General features: G+C 43.0%; 2 protein-coding genes across 9 annotated transcripts in view; both read right to left on the reverse strand.

Moving 5' to 3' along the window:
• Positions 1-12,109, reverse strand: part of anks1ab (ankyrin repeat and sterile alpha motif domain containing 1Ab) — a 38,913-nt gene that overhangs the window by 15,263 nt on the left and 11,541 nt on the right. For 5 of the 6 annotated variants that reach the window (XM_077530997.1, XM_077531000.1, XM_077531001.1 and 2 more), the window contains exons 3-5: positions 10,210-10,325; positions 1,215-1,313; positions 574-720 (exon numbers count right to left, since the gene is read on the reverse strand). In XM_077530997.1, coding sequence (XP_077387123.1) covers positions 574-720; positions 1,215-1,313; positions 10,210-10,325 — 362 coding nt within the window. Of the gene's footprint in view, positions 1-573; positions 721-1,214; positions 1,314-10,209; positions 10,326-10,804; positions 11,787-12,109 lie in introns of those variants that run through there. The other variant, XM_077531003.1, reaches the window with a different exon arrangement.
• Positions 1-12,109, reverse strand: part of LOC144024572 (synaptotagmin-2-like) — a 400,108-nt gene that overhangs the window by 3,808 nt on the left and 384,191 nt on the right. The window lies entirely within an intron of this gene.

Genomic DNA, 12,109 nt, shown 5'->3' on the forward strand with positions numbered 1-12,109 from the left:
ATGTCTGCCTGTACGTTTATTTTAACTGGCTTTCACGTGCCTCCCAAAAACTAAAACCCAAGGCCAGGTGAGACAAGACAAATTGTATAATTGTAGTGTTCACAGGCAAAACCTGATTCTAAAGATATACGGAAAGTATTCACAGCTCTTCCACATTTTTTTTTTGTTGCAGCCTGATTGCAAAATTGATTTAAATCACAATGAGATGTATTGGCCAATAACGAATTTGTCTTCATGGTCACAACCCGTCCGAGAAACCCGAAAAATAGAGTTGACCAACAGAGGGCGACAAAAGGTGAAGCCTGGCAGTTTGCTATTTAGTGCCCCAAGAGAAAACCAAACTAAAAACAAACAAAAAATATTGAGAATTTACATACATGTGATTTCCTTCTTTTAGTTGTAAATGTATTTGAAAAAAAATGTTGTGTAGCATTATAAGAATTGTATTTTTAAGGAATGTATTCCTTTTTTGGAATAAGGTTGTAACAAGAGAAGTTTAAACGTCTGCTTTCTCAATGCATTGCGTATCCAAGTTTTGAAATAATGAGGTGTCCTTCACAGGTGGCTGCTTACATTGATGATCTCCAGCTCCCACAAGTTCTTGACGCACTCCAGCGTGCGGTACCCACTGGACAGGAAGTTGGGCAGATACTCGTGCAGGCCCAGGCCGTCTAGCCACGAGGCCAGAGATGTGCTACCATCGCAGCCCAGTGCTTTGACCTGCGGCAGGAACGTCACATGTGAGTCATCTGGCATCCTCTAACCACTACACACATAATAACTCAGCCAATAGTTGATGATGGGATGTCAGTGGAATTTTCAGTGATGGGTGGCGCTCTTGTAAATAAACGTGGTTCCTTATTGGAAGTATTAATTCCTCTAGCAGCCACTCCCGACCTGTCACTTTCGAAGCAGATCAGAAAAATCACTCTGAGCGCAACCCACGCTACAACCTCAGGATCATCTTTTACACACATCCATCAATTGGGCCTTTGCTGACTTTGATCGCCAGGGAGGGAAAATGCTCAAATTTGTCAAGATCATGTGTATGTATTTAGCCCGCCTTAACGCACGGTAAGTGTCAAATGACTGACTCCTCGTGCATCCATAAACCTCATCATCATACATCCAAATGTAACATACAGAAAGAGAGAACATTTACTGTACTGTATTGCCAAACACAACATTTTGTTTCTTTGCTGGCGCTGGAGCACCTTGGGCAATCCGCGGGCCGCGTGCAGGATTTTCTTCCTGTGTCCCGGGTCTGTGATCCCGATGTCTCGGAGATCCTGGTCCTCCATCACGTTACTTCCCTGCATGTACACAAACGCAGAATACGCATACAAATGAACACAATCACTTTCTAGCCTCAACCGACTCCAAGCGGTAGCGATAGTGGTAGGGTGTGTAGGAAAATTTTGTTTTGGGTGTTCAACGGGCAGACCAAAAGTTGATTGCTTGATTATTAATAGGCATGAGCTGATATGAGAAAAATATCAAAGTATTAAAATTACAGCTCTAAAATGTGCTTATTTGAAATATTTGGGGAAATAAAACAGCATATATATATTTTTTTTTTTTGTATTTATTATTATTATTATTATTATTATTATTATTATTATTATTGTTATTATATCCAGGTTTGGGACCAGCAGTGGCTAGGAATCAACAAGATTCTTGCCCGTTAAAAATCTACCTGGCTGTTACAGTCCGCCCTGACCAATATTTGTACCCGTTCCCCAGTTCCAAGGTCAGCATTGTTACACAACAATAACAAAACTGTCCAAAATGGCGACCAGCTTCATCTCTTCCAAATCCAATATTCAAACTAATCTGCTGGGGTCAAAATAACCCAGCCTTGAGTAAGTGTAACCCAATCTGCTCAAAATCCACACATACCCCAGTGACTGACTTCTCACCGAATATCCCATATTGACCAACCAGAATAAAAACCGTACTACGCCCCGGTTAAATAGCGTTTCAAATGTAACCACTGGGTGCAAACGTGGCTCGGGATGCGACACCAGAGTGTTTAGCGCACGCCTGACACGAGGCGAGTGGGAGGACAATGAAGTCAAATAAATTGCGCATGGCGCGGCAAGATCAATGTGATGCGGTGCGACGCGTCGGGTACAAAGAAAGCCTTGGTGGATGCATCCGCACGAGCTGCTTTCATTGGAACGGGGAAAGAAACAAGGAGCATTTTGTGGTTCCTACAGCAGGTCGTTGTTCAGACAGATGTTTTTATATAGTCAGCTATGTACCGTAGTTTGGATTGAATCCAATACAAATCCTGAAAGGGACTAGGGAATGTGTGAAGGATTCCGAATGTGGCGTTCGGAATCATTCACTCATTCCCTACTCCCCTAATCACTAAGTTGGAAGTTTTACATAGTAGAATATGTAGTTCACACATCAGTCAAATAAAATATAGGAACATTTAAAAATGATATTAAAATGTATTCCCCATAAGTCAACTACAAAATGTACATTCAGTGTTTAAAAATAACGGTCAAATGTAACCCTACTGTACTAAAAAGTTAAATACAACTCAACTGTACTTTAAAAATGTAATTAATTAAAACAAAAAATGTAAGCCACTCTTAACGTTATGACAGTTTGGGCATTTAATTCATTCAGCATTTCTTTTGCGAACCACTAGAGGGAGCCTGTATACCATGCTTTGAGAATTCCAACTTTAGTGCTTACATTAAAGGAATTTTCGTGTCACTACTTATTTAAAAAAAAAAAAAACGGCAATATTATTCTCTGTATCGGCACAATGACATACAGTATTGCTTGTCTCGTGGCCAATGGTTGTTCTCCACTTTTCAGGATGCATTACGGGATGCACTGAGCACGTTGAAACACCACGACAAAAAATGGAAAAGTTACTATCAACGCATTAAATAGTGGTTTTGTAATGTAGCAGAGTGCAAAATGTTTGTTATGGTACTTAAGCAGGACAAGCAGCAGTTTAGAAGGTAGTGGGGGGAAAAAAAACTTCAAAGAAAGAGGTTTCAAGAAAATATTTCCACTTCGAAATAGTTTACTGTCAAGTTAAAATTACAACAAAAGAAAATTACATGATGCGTGTTTAAAACAATCAAATAGTTTTGCCTTAGGAAATTCAACTTAGCTTAATGCTACTAGGGGTGTTAAAAAAAAAATCGATTCGGCGATATATCGCGATACTACTAATCGATTCAATTAAAAAAAAAATCGATTTTTTTTTTTTTTTTTTTTTTTTTTTTTTTTTTTTTTTAAGAGCTCAGAATTGTTCATTCGGTAGTCTTACCGATTCAACGTCTTATCATCATTGCCTTTTTTTTTTTTGTTTTTTTTTTTTGTGTGTGTGTGAATCGATTTTTAAATTTCCATTTTTAATGGAAAAATATTCAACAAAACGTCTGACTTCGGGTTAGGATTCACACCTTGAGCATGGAAGAATGTTCTATGAATGGAACATTAAGCCTTAATATTTTATTTTAATGCTGTTGAAACATGAAACAGATTACAACCTCTAAGACTGAAATTTCAGATAAATAAATAATACATTTTCATATAAATCTTACACTCTACAAGCTTACTGATTAGTATTTTCTAAATTTGAATGAAAAAAAATCGCAACAATCGACTTATAAATTCGTATTGGGATTAATCGGTATCGAATCAAATCGTGACCTGTGAATCGTGATACGAGTCGAATCGTCAGGTACTAGGCAATTCACACCCCTACTACCAACAATGCAAAACGGCATAGACAGGCTAAAGAATAGCATTGGTGGTGTTGCGATGTAAACCCTATAAGCAACAGAAATGGTGGACGTGCACTTGGTATATGTTCTTTATCCTCCGTGAAGAAAAACTGTCACTACAGCTTACGAGAGAGCAGTGACCATCTCCTATATATCCCGATATCTGTGTCATACTGCCCCCAAGTGGCCAAGCTGCACACACCAGAAGAAGCAGCACAATATCCATTGAATTGAAGCCAAAAAAAAAAATGTCAATAATGTCATTGCTGTCTATTTTTGTACAATACAAACATTTACAAATTATATACCTAAAAAATATACCAAATTACTTTGGATACTCAAGTACATCGAATGTCAGACACTTTATACCAGACAGCTACTGTATAGTGAATAGGGAGTGATTTTGAACGCAGCCGTAGAGCGATGCCGAAAAATGTGCATCTAAGCGTTTTTCCCTCCCCGGTGCGTACTGCTGCATATTGATTGTTCCCGGCCAAGAATGTTAAAAAGCTCTGTCTTTGCTCCATGCCGCTGGCTGGGCCTCAAAGCCCCACTGCAGCCCGATTAATAAAAAGGTCGGCAGCCGTAAAGCCAGGATAGAGGCCTGAAATAGATTCTCCCTCCCCAGTTCGACAAGGCCTCAGGAGGCTCTCGCTCGTCGTCTTTGACGTCACGTGACGGCAAAATGTACGCTTGAGTACTTGCATAGCTAATGAGCCGCGCGCCGCTATTGACGTGATGTGTGGCGACTTGCTGCTGCTGATGCTGATGCTGATGATGAAGCCGTGCTAGCGCTCCTCCGACTCGCTGCGTGCGCTCGCTAAATTAGCATCGCTCTCTTGACCCGTACGCCAAATTGTCTTTATTTCCTTTTTTTTTTTTTTTTTAATACCTCCGCAGGCACGCCGACGCTCAGACATGTGTTACGCTTTGTGTGTTCACATCCAGAGATGGCCCAAAGGCATGTGCCAACTAAGTGGCGGCCTGGAGGTCTCCTGGCCACTAGAGGGCTCCCAAAAAGCATGAGGTTTCTTTTTTTAGGACCATTTGTTGGCACCATTTTGTGACATCTGCTTGCCAAACAGTGTTGACACGCGGGTCAATGCATTCCAGTATGTTCAATGCGAGAGTTTGCCTTTCTTAAGTGTTCTATAATATCGTTATTTAGTGAGCACGTTCGCATTGGGAATCATTCGTTTGTTTTGTTTTTGTTTTGATATGTATCAAGCCCAAATAAACTAAACAAAAACATTAGTTTTCAATAAAAGACGTGCCTGAGAGTGGCACTGTTGCTGAGTAGTGTGTGCTGTTGATTGAAGTTTTGTGAATTCTTGCTCACTACTCCATCTCGTAGAGTTTACGCAGCCAACTGCCACTGCTTATAATGGTATAAAATACTCTGTGAAATGCTGCTTTTTACCTGTACATAGAAGAGTAACTGTTGTTAGCTTATTTTAGAGTAATGCGTTAGTATGTAATGCGACATCTCTGGTACCAATGGAACTATGTTGAAGTAAGGGGAGGAGCTTTAATCAGCGTAAAATAAGATAAAATTCATGAGCCAGTTCTCATCCACATTGGAGCATTTTTGTTGAAAGCACCACGTTAGCATACAATATTTATGGCAAACAGACACGAGACGAAGCTGCGACACGTACGATTTTCAGTGGACGATTTGCCGCATTAGCTCGGACATCGAGGCGACAAAGTGTTAGCATGCTAAGATATACAAAAAAAAAGCATGACGACACCCGGAGAAGGGACCGATGACGGGCGACCCACTTGCAGTGGGAAATGCTAATGGTCGTGTAAAAATGATGAGAATGGGCACACAGCTGTTCATAATTCATGATCCCTCAAAAGCTGCCTCTCGGCGCAGTCGTCACGGGCGGCGGCGGCTGAGAGCATCAACCGCTCGCTCATGCGCTCGCTCGGCTCCGTGGGCCGGCCCGCTGGGGGAAACTTCTCATGCGGAGCCGGACGTCTCGGCCGTCGTGACTCTTGGTTGGCCCGCAACGAATCCTCAAAATGAGCCTTGGGATTGCGCTACCTTCAAGCTCACTCACATGCAATGCCAAGAGGCTCGTTTTCAATATGCTGTGGGTCAAATTGACCAGTAAAATACTGGTAAGTTAGGATGAAACTCAATTTTAATTCAATTTTTTTTTTTAGATTAACATTCATTTGGAGTTACAGGTCAAACAGTTTGAAAACCTTGAGAAAATATTCTGACAATTTATAATAGAATAACTCCTACAAATACACCTACACATCGTGGAAATTTAAGCAGGCCATTGACGCATAATACTGTATAGCAACGACTGCACTACTTTATTTAGGGTGTCACGAAGAAGAAACAACCCCCTTGTAACTATATTACATTTCATTAAACGCATTGACAGTGTTAATTATAACTGCTGCAAAGCATGCTGGGAATGTGGCAGTTTGTTTGAGGCTAGCATATACGGACTAATCTAAAAAATATGAGATAAGTGCTATAGGTTTGTTGTGTCATTGGCCAGGAAGTCATGTCAATGTATATAACATGTATGCAAACACATTTGTTAGCATTAGCCGTAGTCTGTTTTCATCACAATATTTTGTTTTGTGCGTCTATCGTCCTGTGTCAATCGTGAATTTTACTTCAGTCTGCTAAGTAACCCACCGGAAGAAGTGTGAAGTTTCAAATGAGACCACAAACAGGAAAAGCCATGTTAGCTGCCTAAATTCGTAATGTTCTTGATATCAAAGTTCCGAAACACACTGCCCCCTACTGGAGAACTTTTGTTTAACGGCACTGACGAATCGAGAAGCGTGTTAAAGGGCACGCGATGAAACATCCGCCCCGTCTACCCGGCTCGTCTGACCTTTGCCGTTGTTTACAAGCGCGGCATCGGTGTTCTTGTAGCGCGACTCGTTTGCCTCGCCGAGCCCATCATTTATCTCGCCGACGCGTCAGGTCCAGCAGACGCATGAGGCGTCATACACAAATGAACATCAGAATGCTTAATGACCCGTAGTCTGCATCACATTATGTTTGGGAAATCTTCCATCTTGCACGGAATCATCCAATCTCACACCGGGACAATTTTTCGTCTTCATATTTGTCACATTTAAATTGGATTTAGATTTGATAAAAATCTGTTTTGTAATGCAAATGACTTGCATTGGAGGGATTTATGGCCTATAAAGTTTATTTTGACGAATGCCGGTCAAGTGCTTATCCATTCAGCAATTGACTTCAAAAACAAAAAATAAATTCTTTAGTGTGTAGGGATTTTACTTTTGGGGCAGTACCCCGCCATGAGCAGCAGATGGCACTGTTGTAGCGCCGTCACACATTTGCGAATGTATTCAAACCAATTCTTTATTTCCCTTGCAAAATCCAGAGTTGGAATTTTCATAATGGGGCAAGTAGGACAGTGCCCCACTAAATCCAGAAGATAGCACCATTAGCGTAGCATCTCATTTGCAAAATAAATATACAAAGGCTAAAACAAAAGTAGCACTGAAACACTCACTTTTCCCCATGTTGCCGTGGAAACAACGTGCTAAAAACCACTGCTATTTGCCAGTGTTTTTAAACTGGTGATGATGGCAAAAATGTATGTGCCCATTGAGTTCTGCCTAGACCCTAGTAGATATATACTTAAGCCAGCACAACTTGTTGTATGTTAATATCTTGTTTTGTTTTTATGGGGTTTTGGGGGCGGCGCCCCTTGAATTCTACACAGCAAAAAGTGGTCATTCATACACGAGTTAAAGCCATTCCACTGACAAATATATGGAGGTAAATGTACATTTTGGAGTTTGAATATTATAATGGGGCAAGTGAGCCAGTGCCCCACCAAATCTATTAGATGGTTTTGTATAAAGGATTGACACGTTTACAAAATAATTAGTTGTAAATGCTTGTAGTACTAAAAATAGCTTTTTGGCCATTTATTTGCTGCGTCCCTGTCCTTGGCTCTTTGACTCGGCTAACTATGAAAACAGCGGAGTCAGCATGACTGGTGCGTGTATGCCATTGTTTTCTTTTTTTGTTCTTTTTTTTTTTTTTTTTGAGGACTATGATTGTTCGTCTTGAATTACGCCTAGCAACAAGTGGACAAGAAGACCACTGTTGCCATGACCAGGAAAAACAAGAATATTGTGTTGTTTTTCATGGTTTGTACCGCCACCAATTTCTTTCATGTATAAGGGCCATGCCGCTTCATTTATAGCTTGTATGCTAAAGAGGTCACAGAGCGGCTCCCCTCCACGGCCAGGCTTTATCCGAGCTCCGGCGTGACAAGGTGACGTAACCCAACAGCAGCTCAAACGCTCGCTCGGAGCCCCTCGGGGCGCCGTTATTTACGGCGCGGCGGCCATCGTTTGACCCGGGGAGCGAACGACGTCAAAGACGCGTTTCCCTGCAATTTAGCCCCAAAAAAAATCAAATGAAACACGATAATGCTTTTAGTCATGCTGTGAGCAGTGAGGTGCAGTTAAATCAACTGATGAATATGTAATTAAGGTGGAGGCGCTGAGGATGGCCTCACTTTCCAGATGCACCAATTTGCGGGCTCATAATTTAAAGGCGACGTAACGTGCGACGTTCATCCATCCGTCGTTTTAATTGCTTGTACACGATAGTTGTGCTTTGACTTACAAGTTTAATTCGTTTCATGACTACACTTGTAATTCCCAATTTAAATGTGTGGAAATGCAACTACAGTAATCTGTTCCATTGCCCCCCCCCCAAAAAAAAACAAAAACTGTTCTGCACTTATGGCCCACTGTTACATAACAGTCATGGTAATTTACATAATATACTCCCTCACACACATTTTGTCCATGCATGACATGTTCAGCCGGACTGGGCGAAGATCCAGAGCCACTTTCAAGTGATGGCTGGAGTCCAGCCGTTGGACTCTGAAACGCGATCTTGCAGAGACGCCCCTGCAATCGTTAAAACCGAAAGACAAGCACGACTGCATTGCGTTTTTGATTAGCGTGAGCTAACAGCATTAGCGTCTGTATACGGGCGCTTTTGCGCTCTCGGAAAGGGATCAGATTGCTGTTGCCGGCAAGTTGACGACAGACAGTCACAAAAGCTCACGCGCCGCCCACAGAGTTATTACGGTAACGAAATCCGGACTCGCCATTGAGCCAGGCCCCTAAAAACAGAAGTGTGCAGTGATTGTTGGTTCTTAAACTATTTTGACAAAATCACCACCTGGAAACTCTTAAATTGTGAAAAGAAATTCACAATATGTCTCCCTTCATAACGGGAGCATGCATGGTGTATTGAGAAGAAGCTGCAGTGCATTAGAGGTGAGCGACGAGGATTGCGGAGTGAGATCATCTAATTGTTAATAGCGGGGGACAAAGTTAATGGCTTTTGATGGCCGTTTGTCTTGCCAATGATGGTGGCCTATGATCCTGCATGGGAAAAAGAGGATAGGGTGGTCTTGGTGGTGCTTCATCATTTCATTTTGACAGGGTCGTGCATTGCACAGAGGTCAAGAGGAGGCAGGAAGGGTTCGATCAGGGGTGGGGAAAGTGGGACCCGAGTGCTACTTGCGGCCCACTCTCTTCCGCGATGGGGCCCACCCATCTCTTATTTGACCAGTACAAAAATCTGCGTATATTTGACGCCGATTGAAATGCATTGGGAACAAAGAAAAACAAATCAAATTTGTTTTTAAACCCAAAAATGTTGAAAAACATTCAATATCATTTTTCCATGAAAAATGGGGAACATGGTGGAAAAAAATATTTTGTTTTGTTTTTCTATATAATGTTTATTGCTTCATTGTGGATAATAAAATAAAAAAGTAAAAATGCAAATGCACTCAAAAAAAATTTCATTTTGTAATTATTTTTAAAAAATACTAATAATAATAATAATAAATAAATAAATAATACTTTTTAAAAAAATTAAATAATTGGCTCATTGAATTGATATGAATAAAACATAAAATAAACCATTTTTTTTACATAAATAAAATAAACCCATTACATTAAATAATATTAGGTTTATCTTTTGAAATTAATGAAAATAAAATAAACATTATATATACATTTAATGTTTGTTTCACGTATTTTAATAAATAATTGGTTATTGATTAAAACATGGTAAAAATACAATCGTATTAAATAGCTGCTTGATTTTTTAGAATGTAACTAAGTAAATATGATTTTCTTTTCTTTTTTAAACAACTGGTAGTATTTTACAACACATTTCAACTTTTTTTTTTTTTTTTTTAACTGTTTTTAACATTCATCTCCAAATGATCCGGCCCATCTGTCCCTTTTAAAAAAGAATAAAAGAAAATCAAATGTTGCCCCTCAAACACAAAAGTTTGCCCGCCGCCGATGTAAATGACGGGTGGCGGCAGAAGGTGACAAGAGCAGGAAGCAGAGGTTGGGGCGGGGGGGTATCGGTCGGTCGGTCCAGGTGACTCACCATGAAGCGCAGGTCGTCAAAGCCGTTGAGCAGGAACTTGCCCTCGTACTGCGGCAGCCCGGCTCGTTCCAGCCACTCGCCCACCGGCTGGTCCAGGGCTTTGCCGCACGCCCCATCTGCCGAGAGAGGGAAGCGCTTGAGCAGCGAGAAGCCCTTGAGCCGGTAGCAGCGGCACTCGGAGGACGACACGTGGCACTGCCACATCATCCTCGGCCAGCGCGGGCAGAGCCGAGTGCAGCAGCACCAGGCCGGGCTAGGGGGAGGCAGGGTCCAGGAGAGGGGGGGGAAGGGGGGTGGTTCGCGGACGGGTCGACGGGGCTCCCGCCCCGTGCGCTATACAACACGGGAGGAAGGGGAAAGGACCCCCCCGGAGAGGCTAACGGGTTACGGTCAGGCGAGAGTGAAGGGAGAGCGGGAACCCGTCTGACAAATTTGGGCTGAACTGGGCCCACTAAGCAGACGAGTGGGTGCAAACATGGGAGAGCTTAGCCGTTCCAAAGACATCACAAAAAACATCAGTATTCACACAGCAACACACTCTATCCCTAAAGTCAGGTGAGGGGGTGGGGGGGCGCGGTTGTCGGTCACCACATACTTGTAAAGCTCTGGCTGAGTCCCATGGCTTCATTGGTCAAGCGCCTTGAGAGCTCGGGCACAGCTCGTACGAGCAAGGTAGCAGCATTCTTAAAGTACACTTAAGGTACCGGTGTGGTCATTTTTCGGCGTGGGGGGGTGGGGCGGGGGATGCCACAAAGGTTAAGTAGGTAGTCAGGCGTATTTGTAAAATCCTGCAGGAACCGGCGCTTGCTCAACTCCTTCAATTCATAATCCCGAGGGGGAGGTCGGGAGTCCTGGGAGGCATTCACACGCCGCCGCTCGTCCCCCGGAGCGTCGGCGACGTTGACGGGAAGGCGGAGACGGAGAAGAGCGCCGCAGCCCACCTGGCTCCTTCGCCGCTTTGCTGCATGCCCGCCCCTGCTCCAATGGCGGTTGAGGGAGTTGGAGGGGGGGGGGGGCACACCGAGCGCCTCAGTGCTCACAGGGGCATGCCGTCCCGACCTGCCTCAGTCTCCCGCCGCCGCCGCCACTGCCGCTGCTGCCGCTGCTGTCCTCCCCCACCACTGGAAGCAAAGATCATGCCCCCCCCCTCCCTCCCTTCTCTCCCCTCTCTCAATCTCTATACCTTGGGTCTCATCCCTGCTCTTGATAGCACCCTCCCAGTCCTCGTTTCTCTGGCGTTGTGCGCAGCAAGATCTCCAAGCCCCCTTTTTTTTTTTTTTTCCGGATCGCACTGCAGGGCTGCCGTATGGGGTGCTTGCTCCACGTAATCACCCCTCCTCGCCTTACCCTTTCCTCACTCGCTCGCTTTCTCTCTCACATGAACGCACACCCCTGTCTCTCCCTCGCTCTCTAACTGATTAGAGATGCGCATGCAGAGGCGCTCTGATCTTGCCCGTGTCGAAAGGACATCACAGGTAGAGCGAAGAAAAAAAACAAAAAAAGACTGCATTGACTGTCATGTTGTAAGGTGATGCAGTGGGGTTAACTGGAACAAAGACGCTCCTCCTCAAACGGCACAAATGCGTACGGGATCGCGAGCGGAACTGCAAAAAACTGGCAAGGAAAAAGTGATGGAATGAGGAATGTTTTCATTTAGAATACAGGGATTGAATCCTCGAGTTACGTCGGACTTCCGTTCCTATGCTAGCGATGTAACCCAAATTTTGACTTAAGTAGGATTTCCCAATCAAAGTCAATATTTACATCATAATAATTTGCATAAGAAATCTAAAATAAATTAAAATAAAAAAATAAGTTGCTGTACTTACCATTACTGCTTAGAGGTGGACAGAAAAGAAAGGGGTGGGGGGGGGCTGATGTAAAAAAAAAAAAAAAAAGA

This window comes from Festucalex cinctus, chromosome 8 (assembly GCF_051991245.1).
Source record: "Festucalex cinctus isolate MCC-2025b chromosome 8, RoL_Fcin_1.0, whole genome shotgun sequence".
Taxonomy (NCBI): Eukaryota; Metazoa; Chordata; class Actinopteri; order Syngnathiformes; family Syngnathidae; genus Festucalex; species Festucalex cinctus.